Genomic DNA, 26594 nt, shown 5'->3' with positions numbered 1-26594 from the left:
AAAAGAGGCTTTTTTTTTTTTTGCTGGGAGCTAAGCTGATTGGAGTAAAAGCTTTCCTGTTGGGAGCTGACTGGAAGAAAAGCACTGCTGCTGAGAATGGATTGGGGGGGGCTGTGAATCCTCTCTTACTAAATAGAGTTGACTGGAAAAATGTAGAGGTTTTTTGGCCTGGTCCTTTACCTTGGTATTAGGAGAAGAAAACCACTCAGAGGACAGCAAAGAGAGCTGACATGAATATCTCTGCAGAGCCAGTGTTTAAGAAAATTGCTTTTAGCTAAAAGAGTATAACATTGTCTTAGAACTTAGCCAAGGAGTGATTTGAAGGGAATAACAAGCAGAGGAGAAGACCTGCCCAGCAGATGACTTTTGGTGTATACTGTTCCCTAAGGAGACCAAGGACATCAAGTCCAGTTGTGAATTGCCATTCTCTACTCATGTGTCTTTTTGCTAGGTTTCTGTAACTTTATGCCAACTCTTTCTCAGGGACACCTTCTATTTTGGAGGGAGAATATGGCCCTGGTTTATGGGTAGACTTTTATAATTATTCTACTTTTACATTAGGTATAGTAAATGCTTCATGATTAAGAGTTAATGGTGTCATCTTGGTTGATTTATTTAAATGGGAACCATACTGGTAGGAGCTCTGAAAGCAATTGTTGTGAATAGCAGATACACAACTCATTGTCCCCTATCTCTGATACACTTCAGATGCTAAGAGTGAGTTAATAGTAGTGAGGCTATACCCCTCTGGAAAACCAGAGAGAAAAACCACTCCGCTCCCCAGGAAATTCCCACCAACATGAATGCAATCTGGAGTGAGCAAGCCAATCCAGAAAGAGAGAAATAAAACCAGATATAACCATAAGGAGAAGGGGTGCCTGGTCATACCCACACTGCATTAATCCTAATCCAAATAATTATGATATAAGTACATAAAGTATATAAAGGATCATGTATAAAAAATGTTGTAAAGACAATAACCCTGCCCAAATAAATATTGCATAACAAAACAGTACTATATTTTAAAACAATTGAACAACCATCTAGCCTAATAGGAGACATGTATTTACCTACCTGAATCAGATGATCTTTCAAGGTCTTCTGTGCCATTTTCTATATAGTAACTCACAAAACTGTATGCCTGTCCTTCTAAAACTTTCCATTGTTATTGTAATGATGTCAGTAGTAAGCCATAGTAGCGTGAAGAATTACAGTTCCATTGTTACTGGGCTTATTGTCCAATGGTTATTAGAATTCTTATTTATTTGTCGCCTGGTCTCCGTAGGTATGCTTCATTACTTTCTGCCTCTCTTTGCCTCACTTCATTCAAATCTTCAGCCCGTATTAATATGCACAGCACTCAAAGAAATTTAATTCCAACATTTATAAGCCTGCTACACACAGGACATACAAAGGCAAAAATGAAACAGTCCTTTTCCAATCGGTAGCCATCAGGCAGGCTAGGTGTGAGCCACAATGGGGCCTACAAATACATCCAGGAGCTATGAAGGAAGAAGCAGTCAGATGCCACGAGGTTCCTCCTGCCCCGTGAGCTGCTGGCAGTACCGCCAGCTGTCCGCCCTGCACCGAGCCCCATGGCCCACCAGACCCAACAAAGCTCGCCAGTTGGGGTACGAGGCCAAGCAAGGTTATGTCATCTACCGTATTCATGTTCGACATGGTGGACAAAAGCGTCCAGTTCCCAAGGGTGCAACCTATGGTAAACCCGTGCGTCATGGTGTGAATCAGCTGAAGTTTGCCAGGAGCCTTCAGTCTGTAGCAGAAGAACATGCTGGCTGCCACTTCCCCTCCACTTTCTTCAACTCCTACTGGGTGGGTGAAGATTTAACCTACAAATTCTTTGACGTTATTCTTATTGACCCATTCCATAAAGCTATCAGACGAAACCCCGACAGTCAATGGATCACCAAGCCAGTGCACAAACACAGAGAGATGTGCGGGCTTACCTGAACTGGCTGAAAGAGCAGGGGTTTTGGAAAGGGTCACAAATTGCACCATACTATATTGGAGGGTCTTGCTGTGCTGCTTGGAGAAGGCACAATACTCTCCAACTACATCGATACCAGTAATTGGTGCACATTAATTTGTAAACTTCAATGTTTAATAAACAACATTTATGATGGAAAAAAAAAAATGAAACAGTCTATCACCAGGGGTGGGGAACCTGTGGCCTTCTAGGTCCTTGGGTGCATGCAGCCTTTTGACTGAGTCCAAGTTTTACAGAACAAATCCTTTTATTAAGAGGGTTTGTTCTGTGAAGTTTGGATTCAGTCAAAGGGCCGCACTTGAGGACCTAGAGGGCCACACGGGGCCTTGAGGCCACAGGTTCCCCACACCCCTGGACTCTACCCCAAGAAGACTGTACATTTTATTAGAGTGAATACAACTCATATACAGATAAGTCAGTGCAAAGTATTTTCAGGAAGAAGAGAACACACTAACCACTTAGAGGTACAAACAGGTTTCTTGTAGGATGTGGTACCTGAGCTGAGTCAAGCCTTAAAAAGAAACTAAACAATCTGCCAGAGAGGTGAGGAGGAAATGGTTTTCAGATATAACCCTGCACTGGAATCTGGCCCTGAGCCATGGTAACCATAGAGATTCTGAAAGCTTTCTCAGGATTTGATTGGCCACTGAAGTCATGAATTGTGTAAAGGCTTCTGGGATTGTTTATGGAGAGTTCCAGGGAAAAAACGCATCCTGAGGAAGAAGAAGGAAGCAATAGCTCAAGGGCGCATGGTCAGGTCACCTCCATCCTGAGAGCATGTAGACTTTGCAGAGTCAACCACTTAGCATGAGATCTGTGCTTCTGTATTTTCTTCAAGGACTTTGAAAGAAGGCTTTATTCTAGCTAGTACAATGACAGCTGCTCATTTAACAATATGGGTGAGACCTGTGGAATGACTGTGACCAATGAGCAATGAGCCAAGTGGACCAATGACCTTTGCTGCCCTAAAGACAAATTCTCCTTCTCGTGGCTCTGAAGGAAGCTGCCCTTAACCATGACACTTCCAACAATTTTTGCTTTAGTTCTTTCCCGTAAGAAGAAATTAAGCAGAAAAGCCCTGATTACTATGGCAAATGGCAGCACTTTGTCAGCATATACCCACAGTGATTCCCCTTTCTTAACCCTCTGACTTCTTTCCATTCCTCTGCTATTTTTTTATAGAAAATGTAATAAAAGCCACTAACATTTGTTTATGCATTACATGGGTTACAGAAATTGGGAGCCACGAAGTCTGGAATAATTTGGTAACTTCATCTAGCATCCCTAAGGGAGGCAGAACAACGAGCTCTTCCCAGGAACTCTTAAACCCAGTAGTGCCTCCTACAACCGCTCTCTAAGCTATCCCAAGGTGTTCATCAGAAAAAATAAGTAAGAAGCAGAGAGATCTATAAGTTGAACCTTCATTCCTATGTCCATGTTTAGTATGGGTGTAACTGGCTGATGAGCCCAGTCCTCATAAGAATATAAAAAGCATTCTTCCCGATGCAATCAGAATGCAGAATTTCCATAACTGGTTCCAGTCATCTAATCACATAATGCAGAAGCAGATTGTTGGTTGGCTGGAATTAGAGGCATTAAGAAAAATGCCAGTCAGCCAAGGATAGGCTCTTGGCAGGAGCTCTTTCCTAACTGGATGAGATTGGACAAGGCTAAACCTCAGCACCAGAACCTGTGCTATAGATATGGACTTCATCTATATACTATATAAGCAGAGTGTTTAAAATGATTATACTGATTTGGGGCGGATAGCCTGGGCAAAAGCATAAAGGCAGGAGATGTAATGGTAAGTTTGGGGAATTGCAAGCAAGCTAATTTCACCTAAATATAGAGTGCTGAGGGGAATAAGAAATAAGTCTGTAAAGTTAGACTGGAGGGCAGATTTGGGAGAGGAAAGGTCTTTAAGTGCCAGTCCAGAAACATTTAGGAACATGATGATAGTGACTCAACAGAAAAAAAGGTAAATACTTCGAATTACCTTTACAAATTTTAATCCATTCATATTCTCCTCCTAAGCCCCCTTGTGGTCAACAACTAACTGGAAACACCATGAATAAATAGAATCATAGCCTCAAGATGCTCTCTGCCTATTTCAATTTAATTTTAATAATAGTTTTTGTTAGTAGTGTCCTGCCTTGGGGGAAGCAGGTCTGCATAGAGAGACATAAGTAAATTCACAGGAGGATGAGCAGAAAAAAGTAAAAGGCCTAAAATCATATAAATTACCTCCGTTACATGTAAGTTTCTAATCATTTGTCCTTACCAAATCACCTACAAATATGGGTACCCTTTAATATCATTTGCAATATAAACATTGAGCTTCTTCAGGGGAGGGTCAATGTCTTGTTCACAGTATGTCCTGTTTTGTAGTTTCTTTCCTACTTATATTTCGGTTCAATATTTATTTATCTGATCTTAAGTATCATTGTTGCCTGTCTTAGAATGTAACGAACAGAGATCAACAACCTCCTCAGCCCTGCTTTCCTTCTTCAAAAAATTCAATTTTATTAAATTTTCAGTTCTCAATTTTTCCCTCCTCCATCTATTGAGAAAGTAAGAAAAACAAAATGTTACAAATATGTATCATCAACTTAGTGCTGCTTTCCAAGAAATAAGGAATAAGTAAAGAAGACAGAAGGCAAATAAAAGTAATGATAATTGTTGCTGTTTGTCCTCCACCTTCAAAAAGGACTAATGACATCACATGGTGATGTCTTGACTTGCTCACGAATTGGATTTAAGTGAGGCAGAATTGTACAAAGTTGTCAGCCTTGCTCTCTCTTCCAGAGTGGTTGAAGTCCAGTGGGAAGACAAAAGTCTAGACAACTGGAAATGGCCCAGGATGCAGTGCATGACCTTGGTTTCTTTCGTAGCATACCAAGCTCTAAGCACTCCACTGAACCTGCTTTAGCAGCCTTCATGGCCATTGGAACAAAGTCCCATTTCATGAGGGGAAGTCTTTATATGCTTGGGGTGGACATCCCCTAACTCTTCGACAGATTTCAAGCCTGTTGGTTACCCTCAACCTGGTTTAGCCTGTCTGTTGAGACAGTTTTACCTGACTGTGGCCACTGCATTTGCTGCAGTTTCTTGGAGCCACAAGTAAGAGCTGGGTGACAGGTGAGCAACAAAGGTGGATGAGCACTAATATTAATAGTCTTAACCCTTCTCAGTAATACAAGGATCTAAGACATCTCCAAAGACCTCATGATGGAAAATGCTATCCAAATCCAAAGAAAGAACTATGGAGTTTGAATGCAGATCAAAGCATACTATTTTACTATTTTTTTTCTTCTGTTGTGTTTTGTTTCCTCCTTCTGTTGGTTCCTCCTATTGGTTCTAATTCTTACCTACAACATGACTACTGTGAAAATATGTTTAATAGGAATGTATATGTATAGCCTATATCAGATTGTGTGCCATCTTTGGGAAGGAGGGGGAGAAAAATTTAAAACTCAAAAGCTTATGGAAGTGATTGTTGATAATTCAAAATAAATTAATTAAAAAAAAAACAAGGTGGATGAGCAACCCTGAAAAGCAGCCTTCACACCAGAAGTACTAGTCCTCCCTAAATATCTCATACACCCTAATAAGACAATAAAGGATAGAGAAAAGTGAGAGAAAATGTTTTTAAAATATTTTATGATGAACTCCCATCTCTCTCCCTTACCTAACCACACTCTCAATCATTTCCTAAAACTTGTCAATCTTATTTTCACAACATCGCTCTCATACTGACATTTCATTGGATTATTGCAGTGACCCCCTAATTAATCTCCTTGCCTCCAGTTTCTTTCCTCTCTAATCTGTCCTGTATACTGCTGCCAAATTTATAGGCTCTGGAGGAGAAAGTGAGGCTGGTGACATTGCACAGCCCTCCCTCACTCAAATCCAATTCACTTACATGTCATGGCATCACCTCCCTGATGTCATGGTCCTCTTTGAGAACAAAGGACAAACAACAAGTCCTAAAACACATCACCCCCTTACTCAAAAATTTTCAATGACTAGGATAAAATACAAACTCCTTGGCCTTGAATTTTAAAGCCCTCTACAATCCGGCTCCTATTTCATATTACTCACTTTCAGACATTCTCTATTCCAGTTGCACTGGTGTTTCATGACATTTCATCTCCTGCCTGAGTAGTACCTCTGTACAATTAGTCTCCCACGTCTAGAATATACTCCCTCCTCACTTATACCACCTAGAATCCCTAGCTTCCTTCAAAGCAGAACTTAGGCGTCACCTCCTAGAGGAAGCCTTTCCTGATTCTTTCCCCACCCCCACCCCCAACTCCACTACTTTCTCTCTTACAATTACTATGTATTTACTTATTTGTGTACCTGTCGTAAGAATAAAAAAGTAATCTCTTTGACGGCAAGGGCTTTTATTTTATCTTTGTATCCTCATCACCTAGCATAGTGCTCTGCAGAGTAGGCCTTTAATAAATGCTTGCTGAATTGAATTAGCATATGTACTTCCTTGGGCAGCTTCAAATACTTCTTTATTTGTGCATTTGCTATATTTACATGAATTTTTTTTGGTTCACTTATTTGCAATAATTCTATCTCTATCAGGTCATAAACTCTTCCAAGGGAAGAAATTACAGTTTACTTTCAATACTAAAAAGACTGGCTTTGACTGAAGAAACTGGGTAGTACTAATTTTTCTTTGAAAATGATTGCAGGGATGGGAGTGGTAAGCACAGTTCACATCTTTATTTCACAAAAGTCATGTTTCCTTAAAATTTTTGCTATCAATCATGGATCTGTATAACAGATATTTTCTTTCTTGCCAGAAAGTTTGGTGCCATCCACAATCACCCATTTTACCACAGCTATAATCACATGAACTCTGAGGCCCCACGTTGACCCTGCCTTTCACAACTTGACAGGGAACAAGCAAATCCACACAATGACAATGAACATGGTATAAATAAAAAAATCTGTGTTGGTATTTACCCTTGAATTGGGTAATTTGAATTCTCTTTTACCCATATGAGCAAAGCTCTGAATTTCCAGGAACCTAACCAGTCCTACTTGCTAATTCCCCACATGTGATTTTCCATTTCCCACCTCCATGCCTTTGAACTGTTCCCCCAAACCTGGCTTGCATTCTTTCCTTGCCTCTGCCTCTTGAAATTCCCCCAACTTCCTTCAAGGCTCAGTTCCTCTACAACCAGCATTTTCTGATGCCTTTCCACCCTCATGTTATTTTTTTATCTTGCATGTCTTAGCTCTTTTACTTTTCTCTTTGTATCCTAAGGGCCCAGCACTGTGCCTGGCACATAACAAGCACTTTACAAATGCTTGCTGGAAGAAAGAAGGAATTGCTCATTTGAGTCACTCAATTGCCTGTAGTACAGAAATTGTACAAATTTGCTTAAAAGACCTGAGATTGTTTGTATTTTTAAGTCCTGCAACAATTAAGGCTAAGACTATAACTGGCAAGGACGACAAGTGACCCTTGCATCTTTAAAATTCTACAGTAAAATGGCGGCCAGCCAAGAGGAAACAGGATAACTCCCAGCTTACTGACCCTGCGTGTCCCTGACGCGCACGCGCCTCAAGCTCCTCCTGAAGCACCACGCTCTCCAAACAGCCATGCGCGGAGGACAGCCAACGAAATTCAGAATCAATCTTTTACCATCCCACCCCCTTCTCTCTTCCGCCTCTTCCTGTGCACATGCGCCACTGGCGGTAGCCTCGTTGCCGGCTGCGCAGGCGTAATAGTACCCTCCTCCCACGTATCTGACGCAAGGCGCCTGTAACAGGTTTGCATTTTATCCGGTGTGACCTTGAGTCTTGCCGGCCGACGAGGACGTAGGGTGTCTAAAGCAGTGCCTACATAATTGACCTAGTTTTGCAAGCTTTCTCCGGGGCCCAAAGCCCTGATATGCCCCCCAAAATTAGTTCCCTATTCCTCTCAATCAAACCACGCCACGGATACCTGGGCAATCCGGTCCGAGGAGCCACAACATGAAGATTTATGTTCAGGCTCCTACGTGGGGTCCTCCGGGAGAGAGCGGTCTTGTGGGACGCAGTGACCCAACCCCCGCCCCCACCCCCCACGTGGTTAGAGGTTTCCAGAAGAGCCGCGACTGCTGTGCTGCGCACCTCCCAGCCCCTTCGGTCCACTTCGCCGCTGACCCCTGCCCGCCCACCCGCCATGCTCAGCGCTAGCCGCTCCGCTGTTGCCCGCCTCATCGGAGTCGCCTCCCGAGGCCCGGCTGCCGGCCTCCGCCGAGTGAGTGGGTTGCTGAGCGGTTGCTTTAGGGCTTTAGCGGATAGCGGTTTTTTGTAGGCCTTCAGAGGACGTGAGAGGGCTGTGGGGCGGCTGAGCCGCGATTTCAGAGAAACTGAAACCCCCGGCCACGGCGGGACCCTCAGCTCCCACCGGGAAGGGAGAGGCGAAGAGAGAAAAATCTGACGGGGAGGGAGGGAAGCGTAGGCGGTTGGGGGCTCCGGGACCCCTTCTCCCCCGCTGTGGCCGGGGAGGAGCGCCACGGGGGCCTCGAAGCCCGGCCACCCGGCGGGTCGCTGCTGAGTCACGGCCCGTGGAGGCCAGCGGGGGCCCGGCTTTAGGAGAAGCCACAAGGGTCAGCCTCGGCCTGCGGGGTTGGGTCACTTCACATAAAAATGTCCGCGGACGGGGGCAGAAGAGCTGCGGGGCGTGTGCTTGGTCCGTGTCTTAGGGTCGAGGAAACTGAGGCCCCTGGTTTAAGGGATGTGGGGTATCAAAGCTAGGAAATGTCAGTGGCAGGATTTGAACTCAGTTCGTTGTGATTCTCGATTGCAGCTGTCTTCCTCCTGTATTTCTCTTCAGTCTCCCCGTCTGTGGTCTCATTATGTTATCTGGAGATTTAGCAAGTCCCAGTTAGGAGCTCATTTCTGAGCTCCCTGGGTCCTTGAATTGGGGGGTTTGAGCCCTAAGGAGGTATGTGCCATCCAGGAGGTGACTTAGATGCACGCCCAGAGAGAAGGGGGGCGTGTGAAGGAAAGGGAGGTGATAATACCAGGAGCTGAGGGCGCTCCCACCTTCGAAAGCCTCATTTCTTGGAGCATCAGGGCTCTCGTCTCGTTGATCCTTGGCCATTGGCAGATCTGGGGGTGGAGGGCAGAGCAGCTGTGGGTTGGATATGGGGGTCGGTAGGTCTGGGTTGTAGTCATGTCTATGACATTAACTGACTGTTAGGTCATAGGCAAGTCACCTCTTTCCCCGCTGCCAGATTTATTTTAGGCCAAATGTGGTGGTGTTTAAAATGATTCCCAGAGCCTTTTTTGTGTTTTGTCTGGGTGTTTGGCATTCTCTTTCTCCTCTTCCCTCCCAGCAAAGTTAGTTTCCATGAAGTAGCTGTTGTGATTTTAGACGAAACCTAAGGGATCCGTATTGGCTTCACATACCTAGGTTGTGGGAAAAGTTAAAGGGGTCTGATTGCAGTTACTCCATGGGAAGTAATGTGTCCAAAGAAGTATTTCTGTTCTCTTCACATCTATTCGCATGGATTATATAAAGAATTGGCTTCTAGGCTGAGGCAAGGTTGCAAGGATCTTACTCATTCAGGGTTTGTGAGTTAGACAAACTTTGGAGGCCATTTTGGGGATTTCTTTCCTCTCTACCCACCCACCCCCCAGGTCCTTGACTCTGCTAGATAAATCCTAGTTAACTTAACCAGTTGTGTCACAAGGTCACAGGAAGTGGCTTGGAATCACTTAAACTTTGATAGATTTGCATGTGCTAGTGGAAATCAAATTGAAATTTTTTATTAAGCCACTTTGCTTTCATATAGAATAGCCTTATTGTTGAAATATGAATTTCAGCTGATTTATCAGATTTCTAAACCTCTTTCTATGAATCATTAGGAAATTTGAATACTTTTTAAAAAAATATTTGTATTTAGTGCATAATTCCACATATACAAATATTGTATAAATGAAGAATCTGCAACCTGGATAGTCACAGTGGTATAAGAATAGTATAAGAACATGCTGGGGATACAAAGACAAAACAAATAGTACCAGTCCTTACGTTATGTTGGGCAATAATAAATTTGTGATGAGTTGTTTTGTTAAAATTAGTGCTATAGTGAAAAGACTTTCCACTAGGTTGTAGTCCTTGATCTGCCAAATCCTCTCTGGACTTAGCTTTGCTTTTCTATAACAATTCAGTGCTAAGGTTCGGTATTTCCATATATGATGGCTATTGTTGTCTGTGCTAATAATCTTTTTTTTTTTCCTGGAAGGATGGCTGGAATGGTCTTAGTCATGAGGCTTTTCGAATTATTTCAAGAAGAGACTATGCGTAAGTGTGGCAGAATTTGCATTGCAAGGAAGTCAGTACTAAATTTCTGGTTGACATCTGTAATTGACATTGTTTTATACCTATCTTGCAGATCTGAGGCAATCAAGGGGGCCGTTATTGGTATTGACTTGGGTACAACTAATTCCTGTGTGGCAGTAATGGAAGGGAAACAAGCAAAGGTGAGTTTTTGCACCATGACATTTACCCTAGGTCCTAATTTTGTATACAAAATAGATGCTTGGTTTTTTTGGTGGGTTTTTGGTTTGTTTGTTTTTGCTTTTGCTTTATAGGTTTAGCGTGGGTACTGAGAGACTTGAATTCCTAGCATGACTTTTCTTGAACTTTTAAGGTGGTAGAATTAATTAGCTCAATTCTAATTTACAAGTAATCTACATGAATAGTGTTCTAGTGTTAAAATTTCTTATGTGTTTTTTTCTTTTATCCTCCTAGCTTTGAACTCCACCCATGAACTTGGAATAGTTTTTTTCCCTTCCAAAGGAAATGAAAATTTAACCTTCTTTATGAAAAGATATGCCTGCGGTTTTCTGGCAGGGCTTTTGAGTACCAGTAGTGAGAATGGCTTTCCTTGTGGTCTGAATTTGTAGCCCCTTTGGTTAGGGAGGGTGCAAGCTGTGCTGGAGGAGCAGAACAAAGTTGACTGGCCCATGGAAGGACTTAGTCCTCATTTGTGTCTTGATCTAACAGCTTGAGCTAACTTCATCTCTCTCTCTCTCTCTCTCTCTCTCTCTCTCTCTCTCTCTCTCTCTTTATTGAAATCCTATAATATGAGAATTAGAAGAGATTTCAGACCCCTTTAGTGTACAACCTATCTATACATGAAAGAAATCCTCCCTATAATATACCCAATGAATAGCCATCCAGCCTCTGCTTGAAGACCTCCAAGTAGGGGGAACACTTTTCAGAGCAGCCTATTCCACTTTTGAACTGCTCTAATCTTTAATAAGTTTTTCTGACATAAAGCTTAAACTGGCCTCTTTGCATTTTTATCCGATGCTCCTGATTTTGCCTCTGGAGCCAAACATGACAAGTTTAATCCCTTTTCTGAATTACAGACTTTCAAATACATCATCATGTATTTTTTCTCTCCAGGCTAAATATGCCTAGTTTATTCAAACAATTCTCATATGACATGTATTCAAGGCCCTTTACATTCTGGTTGCCTACTTATGGGCATTCTTCTCCATCTTATAATGCCCTTAAACTGTGGTGACTAGAATTTAACACAGTTTTCCAGATGAGATGTAACAAGAATAGAGTACAATGGAATTGTTACCTCCCTATTCCTGTAAGCTAAGCTCTTCTTAATGAGGCATGGATTGTGTTAGCTTTTTTGCCTTCCAATTCAGTGCTTACTCACTGATCGTGCAGTCCACTAAAACCCCCAGATCTTTTTCAGGTCTACTGTCTGTTCATACCTCCTCCCCCTTATACTTTTGAGGTGTGGTTTTTTTTTGTTTTTTTTTTTTTAAATCTAAATGTAAGACTAATTCTCTGTTGAATTTCATCTTAATAGATTCAGCCTAATACTCTAGCCTGGAATTATCTTTTTACATCCTGATTCTGTCATCAAATGTGTCAGCTATCCATCCTTTGGGTCATCTACAACAGTGGTATCAAACTCAAAGAAATGGGGCCACTAAACTATACATGAAGATTCCAGCATATTGACTTAGAAAACCACATATTGACATTATCTACGTTCTATCTTCTTTTTTTATTTATTTTGTTAAATATTTCACAATTACATTTTACACTGAAAATGTTGGTAGGCCAATTGTGGACCAGGCAGTGAGTTTGACACCTTGGATCTAGAAGTTTGAGAGATACTATTTATGCCTTTATCTGGGTCATTGATAAAAATGTCAAGCAGCACAGATCCAAGGCCAAGCACAAATCCCTAGACTACAATCCTGGGGACTCATGGCATGTTGACATTGAATCGTTAACTCTGTGTAGCTGTCTGGCCAGTTCTGAATCCATTTGATTGTATTGTTGTCTAAGGTATAGCCCTTCCATTTTCTTTACTAGAATAGTACAATATACTTTACCAACGAGCTTTGCTAAAATCTAGGTAGACAGTACCCATAGCATTCTCCTTCTTAGAATTTAGTAAGCCTGCTAAAAAAGAAATGAGGCATCTGATTTGATTTGACCAGTTCTTGATGAAGCCATGCTGGCTCTTTCTAAAAGATGTTTGCCAACTACTCTAGGTTTTATTTTGAAAATTGATATGTTTGCCATTGCCATTCTTATTGTGCTTCTCTCATTTCCCATGATTTTTCAAATACTACTTCAGCGGCTCAGCAGTCAAATGGGTCATTTTGTTCAGGACCTGAGGATGCCTGTAGTTCATTTGGGCCAGATGACTTGAACTTCTTAAGGGTAGTTATGTGCCTTCTTACCATCTCCTTAATCTTGGGTATCAGTGCACATCCAAGGAGAAACACCATCATCATTTAATTGTGTTGTCACTCCAAAATCCAAGCAAACAGTTGCCTATTTTTGCCTTTTCTTCTGTTAGTTGTTCTGTCTCCCCACTGAGAGGCCCTATTTCACCTTTGATCTGCTTTTTCTTCCAATATAGCTTGAAAAACAAAAAAACACCTTTTTGTTCATAGCTCTCCTTGCCCATCTCCATTCATTCTGAAGTTTAGCTTTCTGAGTACTATTTTTATAGGACTGTGCCATGTTTGGTGTTTTTTTTTTCCAAACATGCACCATTTTCCATCATCGAAGTTGTTTCATTTTATAGCTTCAGAATTTCATGGGTGAACATTTCCCATCCTTTCTGAGCAGACTTGTCCTGAAATATTTTAGTCCATGGAATTCTATCCTTATCCTTCCTCTATCACTTAACTCTAAAGTGGTCACTCCCTACCCCAGTTCTCCCTATATTTCCATTTCAGCTACCAGTTCTTCCCCTGTTAATGACATTCAGATCCAAAATAGAATTTCCCTTTGTTGGTTCCTCCACTTTTTGAAAGGTTGAAATTGTCTCTAAAGTAAGTCAAGAAGTTATTAAGTGCTCTGCTTTGTTGGAGAGCTCCAGCAGATGTCCAGATAATTGAAATCTGTCACTACTGTATCATGCTTCTGTGTCAGGCTTGTGTTCTATTTCCCAAACTCCTTATTCCATCGTTCTGTCCTAGGGTATGTTACGTATTTCACTGACAATCACTTATTTTTCTCCCTTTTGATTTTACCCAAATGTTATCATTTTAACCTTCCCATACATCTCCCACTTTCCTTTATGAGTATACCTTCTTAATATGAATGCTAGTGCACCAACCTTTTACCCATTCCTTTTCTTCTGAGTAAGGTATCTAGTTATTCTCAGAGACTACCTTATTAGCCATCCTTTTAATAAGAAGTTGTTCCTTATCTCATTTTGGTCATCTCCCTAAAGCTTTCCTTGTATTGATTATTCTTAGATATTTCTCTTGTTCCCGATCTCAGTGAGTCCTTGAAGGCTGCCTCCATTAAGCCCCACTGCCTGTGAATCTCTCAGTTTACCTTCTTCCAAAAGAAATTGGGCTCCTTTGAGTCCACTACTCACCAAGAGGATCATCTTAACCAGAAGCAATCTTACTTGATTTTCCCATTTTCTTACTTGTATTTTTCCCCCTAACTTCAGCATGTGATATTGTTAGAAGTAAAAATATTTAGAGAGAAGCATCCTGGCATAGTGGATATAGAAATGGCATCTGTCGTCTATTAGAAGTCCTGCCTTTGACACATATGGGCTCTGTGATCCTGGAGGCAAGTTGCTTAACAATCTCCATACTGATTTACAGATCAGGTGCTGACGTTCCATGGTAGAGGGAGTTCTTCATTAGAGTTTCTTATTCCAATAAAATCATAGGTCTATTCTTTTCTCCTCCCCACCAAAAAAAAAAAATTTATTTAGGGATTCATTTGAGTCTTCAGAAAGACTCAAATAATGTGCCTTTGACATTTATTCAAAGGAGGATTCCGTACAGAATAAGAACAGGAACGTTATCATTTCTGATTAGTGTGTTTCTTTGAAGACTTTAGGGTTTTAAAAATCGCCTAGCAGTCACTGAAATTGTTTTAAGGCAAAGCAGGGGCCTCATAAACATCTTAATTACCCAACCTGTTAGAGAATTTCCCCCAGCCCCCAAGATTTTTTAATCAGCTTGTACTTTAAAAAAAAAAAAGGCTATAATTAGCCACCACTATTTAATTTGGAAGTTTTTTATTTTGTTACATTTTTGTAAATTGAGTTCATTTTTCTTGTGGGTTTTCCGTATAAGTTTTGCTGTGTTTTACATAGAGACTTTTCATTCCATGGATTCTTATGAATGTACCACCTTGAGGTTTTAGGTGTTGGAGAATGCTGAAGGTGCCAGAACCACTCCCTCAGTTGTAGCCTTCACAGCTGACAATGAGCGCCTTGTTGGCATGCCTGCCAAACGACAGGCAGTCACCAACCCAAACAACACATTCTATGCCACCAAGCGCCTCATTGGCCGTCGATTTGATGATCCCGAAGTGCAGAAAGACATGTGAGTATTAAGTCTCTTCCCTTTCCTATCTCCCTTAGCTGTCACCCTACCCCTCATTCCCTCCCATCACTAAAATTTTCATGATGTAAGTCACCTTTCACTCTTTGTTTTTCTTTATCTCCACTGTATTGTTTCTTGTCCTTATTCTACTACTGTAACTTAGATCCTCTTAGTGTTGTTTTTTAAAGCCTTAAGTATATGGAATGTACCTCTGCTCGAGAGAATCCTTAACTTCCTTCAAGACTTAGCAGCATGGGGGCAGCTAGGTGGTGCAGTAGATAGAGCTTCGGCCTTGGAGTCAGGAGGATCTGAGTTCAAATATGACCTCAGACACATGACACTTACTAACTGTGTGACCCTGGGCAAGTCACTTAATGCCAATTGCCTCACCAAAAAAAAACCCTCAGCAGCATAGTACAGGTGAAAGAGCACTCGATTTGGAGTAATAGGGCCTGGTCTTGAATTCTGTTTCTTGCCACATATTACTTGAATGGTAACCAAGGGACCTTCTAGGCTTCAGTTTCCTATTTAAAATTGTGGGGTTGGACTAGATGACATTTAAGGTCCCTTTCTGTTCTGTGTGTAATCCTGTGTTCTGTGTCTGTGCCACCTCTGGTCTGTTTTTTATTCCTTAGTTATTAGTGTTCATTCCCTTTTCAAATTATCTTCTCCTTAACAGTTTTAGTGTTAGATTCTGTAGTTGAGTTTAAATTTCTTGAGGTCAAGGACTATATTTTTCATTTTGCTTTTTTATCATCCATTCTTAACACAGTGCTTAATAAATATTTGAGTCAAATTTATTTGCAAATTGCTACTCAGAACACAAAAAATCCTGAGAATTGTTTGGGTAGATATTGTCTTAAAGGGTCAACTAACTCTAAAACAGTGCCGATCCAAATGGTTGTCATCTATAAAAGCTGTTTCAGAAATGATACGTGTCTAGATTGTCTTTATTTTTATCTTTGCTATGTATTTTGATTTTAAAAATTTGGCTAGGGCTCTATGTACTCCTAGATCATATGAATAACATTTAATTACATATGTAGGAAAAATAGTAGATTTGTATCTGTTAATCAACTGTCTACTGGGCTATATACACTTCATAAGTAGTATTTACATCTAGGTGGACCTTCCCCCAAATGTTAAAATAGCAGTTTCTTTAGGGAGTAGTGGATAAGTCTTATGAGATCTTGACAGTGCAGTGTCTTGAATTTTGCCCTTTTAGGCACAGATGATTAGTTCTTTTGAAGTCTGTTTTAAGTCTGTGTTAATTTTAAGAGAATTAGCAAGTTTTCTCAGTTAAACACAAATTCTTGTGTCTTTCAGTAAAAATGTTCCTTTCAAAATTATCCGTTCTTCCAATGGTGATGCCTGGGTAGAAGCCCATGGGAAGTTATATTCTCCAAGTCAGATAGGTGCATTTGTGTTGATGAAGATGAAGGAGACCGCAGGTAGGTAGTTGGTCCTGATTTAAAAACAAACAAAAAACAAAGTCACAGAAAGCCTCATTGTGTTTATCCTTTTTAACTTGGCTAAAATATGAATAACTAGTATTTGTTAGGCTTTATTGTGTAGATTGCTGTTGATTTTATTTTCTACTTATTAATAAAATATACTTTAAATCAAAATCATAAGTATATAACATCAGTCCTGTTAGTAACATCATACCTACATTCTGTACTTAATTCATAGCCTCTACAAATTAAAAGAATTGTCGGTTTGCTGATTTTGATATCTAGTTTAAGTCGGAGCTAGTCAGCTTTTATTTCCTTTCCTCCTTTCTCCCAGTAGGTGGGGTTGTTAGAAAAAAAAAAGAAAAGTCCTAACAATAACATCTCTGAGACCTTGTTCATGAGTCTTTGGAACGAAGGTTGAGGAAGAGAATTTCCCATTTTAAGAAATTTGTATTAACTCTAAAAGAAATTAAATATTTGTGGTTGAACTGGTCTTATATTTTGGCCTGGGAACCCATAAAAAGATATCAAAAAGAATTAAATTCAAAATAAAGAAGAAATTTTAGGACTAATGTTATATCTAATTAACTAAACAAAATAATGAACTTTGGTTCTTCACATTTTTATAGTCACATATTTCATTATATTAATATACTTCTAAATCTCAAACCATAGCTGTTAATGTATCCTTTGAATAGATAGGTCTTTAAATCTTTTTCATTGTATTTCAAGGATAATGTTATAGCAATGGATCAAAGAATCAGTCTTGTGACTTACAAACAAAAGCTTTAAAGTAATTCGAAGTCTTCACTGTTTTAATTGGCTCAGAGAGTCACATAGGAGTGATTGTTTAGTCTGAGTATATCTTGTGTAAATTGTTGTGTAGCTCAAATAAAACGCTGCCATTGATTTCAGTTCTTTGATTCTTTTCCAGAAAACTATCTTGGACATTCAGCAAAAAATGCTGTTATCACTGTGCCTGCTTATTTCAACGATTCTCAGCGACAGGTGAGGTCACACAGACTTCTCTTCCTAAAAATCAGTGATACTTTAAAATGAAGAATATAGAATTTTTTTTTCCTTTCTAGGCCACCAAAGATGCTGGGCAAATATCTGGCCTGAATGTACTTCGAGTGATTAACGAGCCTACAGCTGCTGCCTTGGCTTATGGCTTAGACAAATCTGAAGACAAAATGTAAGCAAGTTTTCCCCATCCCCAAAAAGCTTGAGTTGTCTGACCTATGGGAACAGTTATATATATAGACACACACACACTCATTTGTGTTCCTTTGGTGTTTTGAGATTTGCAGTTAGACTAAAAATTTGCCCTTTCCCTAGTACATATGAGATCTCAGTGCACATGTGTGTACATACTTTTATCTTAAGAAAATTGGATCTTTCAGAAGCAGCAGGAGATAATTTATAAATCTTGTAAATAGAATTGGTACATGTTGGGTATCTAAAAGTGTGATTAGATATTGTCAACTTTCGTTTGCTCTTAATATAATGGATTTCAATTAATTTTTTTATTGAACACCTGTTAAAACTACCAGAGTCAGAAATAAATAAATCAATATTAAAGTAATATTTTATTAACAAACATTTTGACATTTTATGCCCAGTAAAATAGCTTCACGTTCACCCATTTACTGGCAATCCACTTGCCTTGTCCAGTCTTCCTAAAATGTCTTTTTCTCTTTTCTTGCCTTTCCTTAAAGCATTGCTGTGTATGACTTAGGTGGTGGAACTTTTGATATTTCTATCCTGGAAATTCAGAAAGGTGTCTTTGAGGTGAAATCTACCAATGGGGATACTTTCCTAGGGGGTGAAGACTTTGACCAGGCCTTGCTCCAGCACATTGTGAAGGAGTTCAAGAGAGAGGTTGGTGACCAGTTTGACTAATGTTGTTACTTTAAAGAGTCTTGCACATTTTAGAGTACTACTTAGTAAAATTGGTTGGTTTGTGAACAAGAGCTGAAAAAATGTTGTACTGGCTCCCCACCCACCTTTAGGCTCAGTGAAGCTGGAAGGGACCTGGGAGGTGACCTGGTCCAATCCTTTTTACCTCCTTCAGTTTCACAAGTCAGGAAATTGAGGCATAGAAATAAAAAAAATTATACTTGCTCAGTATGACAATAATAAAAGTGTGAGGCGGTCTTTTTTTTTTCCCCCTTAAATTCTTTGTTGTAAGGGATGGTGTTTGGGAGGGGAAGGGATATGGAATATTGAAGTCCAAGGCAGAGTCTCCTTAATCAAACTGAAATATGTTGTATGATTCATCTTTTAGACAGGACTTGACCTGACCAAAGACAATATGGCTCTTCAGCGAGTACGGGAGGCCTCTGAGAAGGCCAAGTGTGAGCTTTCTTCTTCCGTGCAGGTGAGAGAAATGAATCACAGCTCACTTTGATGAACTGATTATTTGAATTTTTTTAAATATCTAGATCAGGAGTTTTGTTTATTGGAAGTGATATAGCCACTGAATTATGTCCAAAACAGCAGTGAGCTCAGGTATTGCTGATGTGTGACTGTGAGTAATGATTTTCAGCAGTACTGGCCTTTGTGAAGAGAGAATCAGAATATGTAAAATAAGCTCCTTCCCATAACTTTTGTGTCTAACGATATCATTGTACCTTGAGTAAAATGTTATCACCATCTTCAACAGAATTTTAATTTTCATATTTTAGAAACAGAATGTAGGTCAAAGGCATGCCCTCTTTGCCATTTCTGCCTGCGTGAAATAATTTATTTTAAGTCACTGGAACCCACTCTGCCTGTCCCAGGCATGAGGGCTGAGACTTACTTCCTTAACTTTTAGATATTACTTGAAAAAATAGTTCCTTTTTTAATACTGTAAGAACTACACTGTGATAGAATACTAATTGTCCAAAGTGCTATATAAAATGTACTAGATGTGGCTGCCTTGTCAGCTTTCACTCTTAACTATTCTTATTTCACTCTTAACTATTCACCCCTCAGGGTGAATGATAGTTGTTTATAGGAGAACAGTCAGTGACTACAAAAAAATAGTCATCAGTTTCTATTGTAGATCATCCTTAGAGCAAAGTGGACAAAGGCAGGTTGGTGATGTGTTTCAAAATTCTTTGCATGTAGAAATAGTGTTCAGTAATTTTGAATGTTTTTCCTTGTACTGCCTTTTTTCTTGTGACCAGTGGCATGATGTATGTATATGAAATGATGGTCAGGTTTAGAGATATCGTTGTCATAGAAGCTAACTATCTCATAGAGGATTCTAGCTCTTTTAGTACCTCCCTAGCGTTTAGGCTAATGAGCAATAGGAAAGGAAAAAAAAAGAGATTGAGAGGGGACATCATTTCTAAAAGGTTAAAGATGTTTTTGGTGTATTTGTGCTATGATGTATTTGTTTAATCCCTCATTCTGGGGGAAAAATAATTACTAGAACTGATCAAAAAATACACTTTTTTTATAAATTGTTTTCTTTGAAGGACTTCTAGTATTTTCCTAAAAATGGACAGTACTGATAAGAACCTCTGGTCTAGAAGGACCCAAGGTGCCATTCCTATAGAGAAGTAGGAAAGTCTGGTGCTTTCCTAACTGCAACTGCTTTCAGGGTGTGATCAACTGTGCCGTTTTACAATAAATTAGTAATGATAGCTAAGGCAGTTTGCACAGCACTTCATCTGTATCTTAGTTGATCTTTAGTACAACCCTGTGTAGTAAGGTATTACTACCCCCATTTTGCAGACAGAGAAACTGAGTTGTGACTAGCCCAGGATCACCACTAGTAATTGACTGAGGAAGGATTCAGTTGTTTTAAGTTTGTCAGACATGTTCTCTTGCATATTCTTGACATTAAATTCATACTGGGTTGTAATCCATTCAGTATTGATATTTTGGGAGGGAAGGATAGAGAGACAGCAGCCATAATACACAGCCCAGAATATAAGTATATATAATTGTGGCCATGCAGTTTTAATGTTGCCTGCTATTGGGATGAATGTAGCATTCTTGAGGCATTTCTATGCTGAAAGAACCAAGGACAATTGGAAATTACATCTCTGGAATCACTGCCTTAAACAGTTCAATGGAAATTATATTCCAACTTTATAGGATCTATGTGACTTTTTAAATAATCCTATTCTACTAAGCACTTTACCATTGGCTTTCTCTGCTCACATTGAATGTTAATTTTGCAGACTGACATCAACTTACCGTATTTGACTATGGATGCTTCTGGGCCCAAGCACTTGAACATGAAGCTCACTCGAGCTCAGTTTGAGGGCATTGTCACAGATCTCATCAGGAGGACTATTGCCCCATGCCAGAAGGCCATGCAAGATGCTGAAGTCAGCAAGAGTGACATTGGAGAAGTCATCCTAGTTGGTGGAATGAGCAGAATGCCCAAGGTAGCACAGAGTAAAGGGAGGGCTGGTGGTCCTTTGGGTAGGGGATATTGTAGCAATCCTAGTAAACCTTGGAATCTTCTCTAAGGTTAGGAGGGCAGTGTCTTCCATCAAGGCAGGTTCAAGAAAGAATAAGTCTTTTAAATGGGAAAAAAAATCAAGGATTTAAATCTTGTGGGATTCCCAGGGGTCTTGTTCTCCATGCTAGAGTTCCTACATATTGAGCCAAAGTAAAATTGACCCTTTCAAATTGGGATGACTATTAGGATGCTTTACACCCTCTGAGATCTAGTGTGCTTCCATCACATGGGGGAGGAGATGGAACTTGTTGTTCTCTTTAGCAGGAGTATCTGTCTGTACAGGGATGTATTTTGTCATCAGTGCCTCATTCTGAACAGACCGTTGTAGAGAACACCAGCTACCTGTTGGAGCTATGGTGTTCTTTGAGGGCTTAGCAGCAGAGCTTGATCTGTGAAGGTTAATTTTTCTTTGGAAAACGAGGAATCAGAAAAATTGTAAAGTAAAACTAAAAACTCAATCACAACCTGAAAACTTCTAAGTAAAGGCTTGTGTTAGAAGTAGCCCCTCCCACTTGGGAAGTATTTGAGGGAAATTGAAATACTGGTATGACTTCCTTTTTCCTCCCTGGAGAATTTCCTAATTCTCCAGAGGTGGATAGGTTCTGATGCAAGATGAATGACTCCCGGAGTGACCAGACTTTTTCCTTGATCCCTAGGTTCAGCAGACAGTACAAGAACTCTTTGGCCGGGCCCCTAGTAAAGCTGTGAATCCTGATGAAGCTGTGGCTATTGGAGCAGCCATTCAGGGAGGTGTGTTAGCTGGTGATGTCACCGATGTGCTACTTCTGGATGTCACTCCCCTTTCTCTGGGCATTGAGACATTAGGAGGCGTCTTCACCAAACTAATCAATAGGAACACAACTATTCCAACTAAGAAGAGCCAGGTAAGAACATTTCCAGCCTATGTTAAGGCTTTGTGGAAGAAGGTAGCTTTAGAGTGTTTTGTTTTCCCAGACAGCCCTAAGCAGTTAGACTTAGTCTGTTCTTCCCATTACAGTTTTCCTATTCCTGAACTTTTCCTGAGGTAGCCTGGCCTTGCCTAGAAATTCTTCCCTTCTTGATGACTGGCAGCAGTGGATGTTGCTTTCTGGTGATAGGGAGGAATAAGTGCCTTAGCCTACCCAGATCTTGATTTCAAAAAAAGAGATCAAGAGCTAGGCTAATTGACCAATAGTTCTTATATGCTTTGGGAAGAAAGTTATGGAGGCTGTGTCAGTGTGCTTGTTTGTTTGGCCTTTGATAGGGGTAGAGTATGAAGGAATTTTCTAAGAAACTAAAACTTCTGTTTGTGCTGTGATGTTTTTGTCAACCCTTCATTCTGAAGAAAAAAAAGTATGTGGTAACTTTTAAAACTGAGCACAAAATATAATTTTTTAAAATAAATCCTCTAAAAGTATTTCTCTAGGTCCTTGACTAAAAATTGATAGCGTGTATGTTTCCATGGTTTTTCCGTTAGTTTGACTCACATCTTGCATTTTACCCGCTTCTTCCACAATGGTTTTTGGCTGGCTCCTAAATGCTGAAGTAGCTGCTGCTTGTCTTAATGCATTCCTAAACACTTCCATTCACAATAGGGAAGAAACTGGTATATACACAGTTACTTTTGGACTTTTTGTGAAAAATAGGGGAGAAAGGGGAGCCTTAGAGCTCCTCCCTGTCATTGACTTGTATTCTTTCCACATAGGTGTTTTCTACAGCTGCTGATGGTCAGACACAAGTGGAAATTAAAGTGTGCCAAGGAGAGAGAGAAATGGCTGCAGACAACAAGCTTCTTGGACAATTTACTTTGGTGTGTAGTCCTGAAAATAGAAAAGCCTTGTATTCCACAAAGAGTAAATTCTCTCCTGAGTAAACTTAGACTGCTACCTATAAAATCTAGGTGATGTGAGGCTTCACCCAGGAGTTTGTAAGTAACAGAATCAGACATGTAAATTGGAGAAAATGGCGATATTTGTGATTAACTGGCAAACCATTTTTGGTTTCCCCAGTTTAAATTTCTTGGAGGGGGTTTGAGAATTGGCAATGGAATGGACCCCCACCATCTAAACATCCTAATCTTTTGGAAACATTCTCATTGTCTCTGACTGGATTAGTTATTTAAAGAACAATGAGTACAATTGAGAGAGGAAGACATGGGTCTCTTGCTGTTATGAGCTTACTCTAAGGTCTTGGTTATATTTCAGATTGGAATTCCACCAGCCCCACGTGGAGTTCCACAGATTGAAGTCACGTTTGACATTGATGCTAATGGAATTGTACATGTTTCTGCAAAGGATAAAGGCACAGGACGTGAACAACAAAGTGAGTCTACTTGTCTTCATATTATAAAAAGTAGAGTAAGTAAAAAGAAATTTGGCCTAGACCTGTTAGGCTGGAGTTTTCCTCTGGCCTCAGAGGCTAGTGAGTGAGTTTTGTTCTCTCCTCCAGTTACCTCATTGATGCTAAGAAGAGGTAAGGATGTGCTCCAGACCTGCCTGGTAGTGGCTTGGCCATGAAGTAGTTAAATCTGCAGGCTTTTTGATCCTAACCGAACCAAGTATCCGGCATCGAACTTTAGAGCCACTTCTAACTTCCTTTCTGATATAAAAGTTTAGGGTTAGTTTACCTGAAAGGCAAAACTTGTTTGGACCACAATATATTGCTGGTTTGTTTGTTCAATTGTTTTAGTTGTGTCCAACTCTTCTTCACTCCATTTGGGGTTTTCTTAGCAAAGATTCTAGAGTAGTTTGCCATTTCTTTCTCCATTTACCAGTGATTGATCACCTACACTGGATGTTGGTGTTGATTTCAAATTGGACTACAAATTACTACTACTTGAAGTCCATGAACAATACCACATACCTTTTGATATACTGTGTGAGGAAGAGGAAAATTAACCACTTAATGTGTTAATATGCTTTTAAACTAATATTTTTATCCTTTTTTCTTACTATAGTTGTGATTCAGTCTTCTGGTGGGTTAAGCAAAGATGACATTGAGAATATGGTTAAGAATGCAGAGAAGTATGCTGAGGAAGACAGGCGGAAGAAAGTAATTGCTTTCAACTTATTCTTGTTTTCTTGTTGGTTTTGTCTATTTCCCCTTCCTCTTTGCCAATCCATTATGCTACCTATCCTTGTAATCCTCCCTCCTGAAGTCATTTCAGACTTCTGTAATCCATTTTATCTCCTGTAGTTTATTGTCTGTACTTTGCTGGTGGGGGAAGGAGGAGGGTGATCTTGCCTAAAAATAAACACTTTTTAATAATAATATGGAACCAAAAAGGCAGCTTATCATGGTAGATAGAGAGCTGGCCTGGAAGCTTCAGTGTTTTTGGCAATTCTAAAGACAATAAATTGCATAGAAGTAGGGCTCTGCAAATTATACTGATGAAATCATGGAACTGGTATTTGTCTTTAATATTTTCTGCTGTCTTCTCAGAACCTGTTTTCTACTACTTATATTTGCTAGAGTGATTGGGAGACTATGCGTTAACATCCCCTTCTAATACTGGGACTTAATATCTCACTCAGGAACGTGTAGAAGCTGTCAATATGGCAGAAGGAATTATTCATGATACTGAAACAAAGATGGAAGAATTCAAAGACCAGCTTCCAGCAGATGAGGTGAGTTGTGTTTTTAAACCAGCGTCAGTTCAAAAAGTACTGTTTTGGTAATTACAAGAAGCCAGGAGAAAGTGAGAATGTATATAGACCAATAATTACATGTGTGTTTGCAATTTTTTTTTCCTTCAGTGCAATAAACTAAAAGAAGAAATCTCTAGAATGAGAGAGCTCTTGGCTCGCAAAGATAGTGAAACAGGAGAAAACATCAGGCAGGCAGCGTCTACTCTCCAACAAGCATCATTAAAGCTCTTTGAAATGGCATATAAAAAGGTATGGAGGTTTGGTTTGTTTTTTGAGCTTTGCTAAGGATGGTGATGAGTGGGGAGCCCCATAGGCAAAGCAGGTGATGTGATTTCTCATGGTTGAATTTAGCTAAGGTAGAAGACCCTACCAGCTATTATAGCTTTATTTATTATAACTAGCTCTTCTTGGGGAATAAATGTAAGATGATATAAATGGGGTACTAGAAGGGTGGGGAGAAGAATGTGAAATTGAAGCTATATTAGCTAAAACAAAGTAACAATGCAGATAGGACTAGGGCTTTAGTTTTAACAATTTTACAAATATTTTCTTTGTAGATGGCATCTGAGAGAGAAGGATCTGGAAGTTCTACTTCTGGGGAACAGAAGGAAGATCAGAAAGAGGAGAAGCAGTAATGTCACCAGTTAACCTTGACTGGAGCAGAAATTGGGAAAACATTTGTGAAGCTTGGGAACAAAGGGGCACAAGGACCTTCCTGAGCAGAAATGGGCAAACTTCAGTCTTACTGTGTTTTTGCAGTATTCTATATATAATTTCCTTAATGTATAAATCTAGTGAGTGTATTAGCTAATTATCATTTGACAGGTAATTCAGATGATAGAGTTCTAAATGTTCACCCCCACCTTATCTTTATTTTCCAGCTGCATGTAAGGGGCAGGGGGGATTAACTGATCATTATAAAGGCTTGACACAGTTGTCTGCAACAGTGACTGTGATTCCAAGGAGTGAAACAAAACCATGTCACAAAATCAATGGTAGGGGACCATAATCCTTAAAAGACTCAGTAGGGACAGGTCCTTCTAGTTAGCCAAGTACTGATCACCCGTGACTGATGGACTCCTTATCCATAGCCCATGCAGAGCCAGCTGCATTGCCAGAAAAGGGAGAAACTAGATTGAAAGAGATGGGGTCTACTTTGTTTGATCTAGAACTATTCTTTTGAAACAAGGTGATTAATGAGGCTCTTCAACTCACCCAAAGCATTGTTTTCTCCACCTTCTAGCTTTTGCTTTGGGTACCTACTTCCTTGATAATTGTTCTTTTGATCCATTCTGGATTTTTTAAGAAAAATAAATGTGAAAAGAACATTGTTTCATGTTTTTTTTGTGAGGAGACCCTAACCAGCCAACTAGCATCTAAGTAACTTACAGAAAACTCAGTATGGTTAGTGTGAAATAATTAAAAGTGAATGTTTTCTAGGGACCACAAAAATAGTTTTTCTTAGTGACAACTTTCAGCCTTGGGATCAGCTTGAACACTTTGTCTAACCTTTTTTTTTTTTATCACTGCACCATCATCACGTGTTGGGAAACTTATCCACTAAGATTTTTGTGGAATGTTAGAAGTGAAGATCCTAGGTGATTCTAGCAGGTAGTGTGGTCCAGATACCCTCTTCACCAGTCTGCCAGGGATCAGAGTTCAGACCTCATTGCATTCACATTTGGGAAGTTGTTTATTTCCTTAGGATTGGGCTTTGTATCCATGAGAAGATGGAATGAAGTCACAACATAGCTAGGGAAGACTCAGTGCTATGTGAATACAAACATGAAAAATAGACCCTGACCTCAAGGAACTAAAATTCAACAGGGGATAGAAAGGGGATGATTTGAAGAAGGGAGCACCAGTACAAAAAGATTTCCTGTAGAGAGTGGCAATTGATGCAGCCTTGAAGGAAGCTAAGAAGAGGTAAGGGCAGATCAGGAATGCCTATGTAAAGGGAGAGGGATTCATGTATGAGTTGGTTACTGAATAAGGGTGATGGGGGTGGGAAGTTTGGGGATAATTTTGTTTTTATATAATGAGTTTAAGATCCTCACAGAGCATATAAAATCAGGGCAGTCAGTGATCTAATCCTGCAATTTAGGATATGGAGATAAACATATATATGTATATATATTTATATATATATAGTAATTATTTGCATAGAGATATTT

At 39.9% G+C, this 26594-nt stretch overlaps 1 protein-coding gene, 1 non-coding gene and 1 pseudogene across 2 annotated transcripts; all 3 read left to right on the top strand.

Annotated features, from left to right (window-relative positions):
* The first annotated feature begins 1524 nt into the window (after window positions 1-1524).
* On the top strand, window positions 1525-1971 carry LOC114039013 (annotated as a pseudogene).
* Window positions 1972-8169: 6198 nt separating this feature from the next.
* HSPA9 (heat shock protein family A (Hsp70) member 9) lies at window positions 8170-25746 on the top strand. Its single transcript, XM_027856577.1, has 17 exons — window positions 8170-8273; window positions 10270-10328; window positions 10420-10507; window positions 14694-14875; window positions 16202-16326; window positions 17264-17337; window positions 17418-17524; window positions 18048-18210; window positions 18617-18709; window positions 20508-20717; window positions 21451-21678; window positions 22479-22583; window positions 22978-23095; window positions 23730-23824; window positions 24307-24399; window positions 24529-24669; window positions 24978-25746. Exons 1-17 carry the CDS (start codon window positions 8196-8198, stop codon window positions 25053-25055), a joined length of 2037 nt encoding a protein of 678 aa, XP_027712378.1. The 5' UTR covers window positions 8170-8195; the 3' UTR covers window positions 25056-25746.
* On the top strand, window positions 22083-22155 carry LOC114039032. Its single transcript, XR_003568616.1, has one exon. It is a non-coding gene; the product is annotated as a small nucleolar RNA SNORD63 (small nucleolar RNA).
* Window positions 25747-26594: the final 848 nt, after the last annotated feature.

This window comes from Vombatus ursinus, unplaced genomic scaffold, assembly GCF_900497805.2.
Source record: "Vombatus ursinus unplaced genomic scaffold, bare-nosed wombat genome assembly UNPS02011572.1, whole genome shotgun sequence".
Classification (NCBI taxonomy): domain Eukaryota; kingdom Metazoa; phylum Chordata; class Mammalia; order Diprotodontia; family Vombatidae; genus Vombatus; species Vombatus ursinus.
The sequence above is the reverse complement of the archived record's forward strand: the minus strand, read 5'-3'. Positions and strand labels throughout refer to the sequence as shown.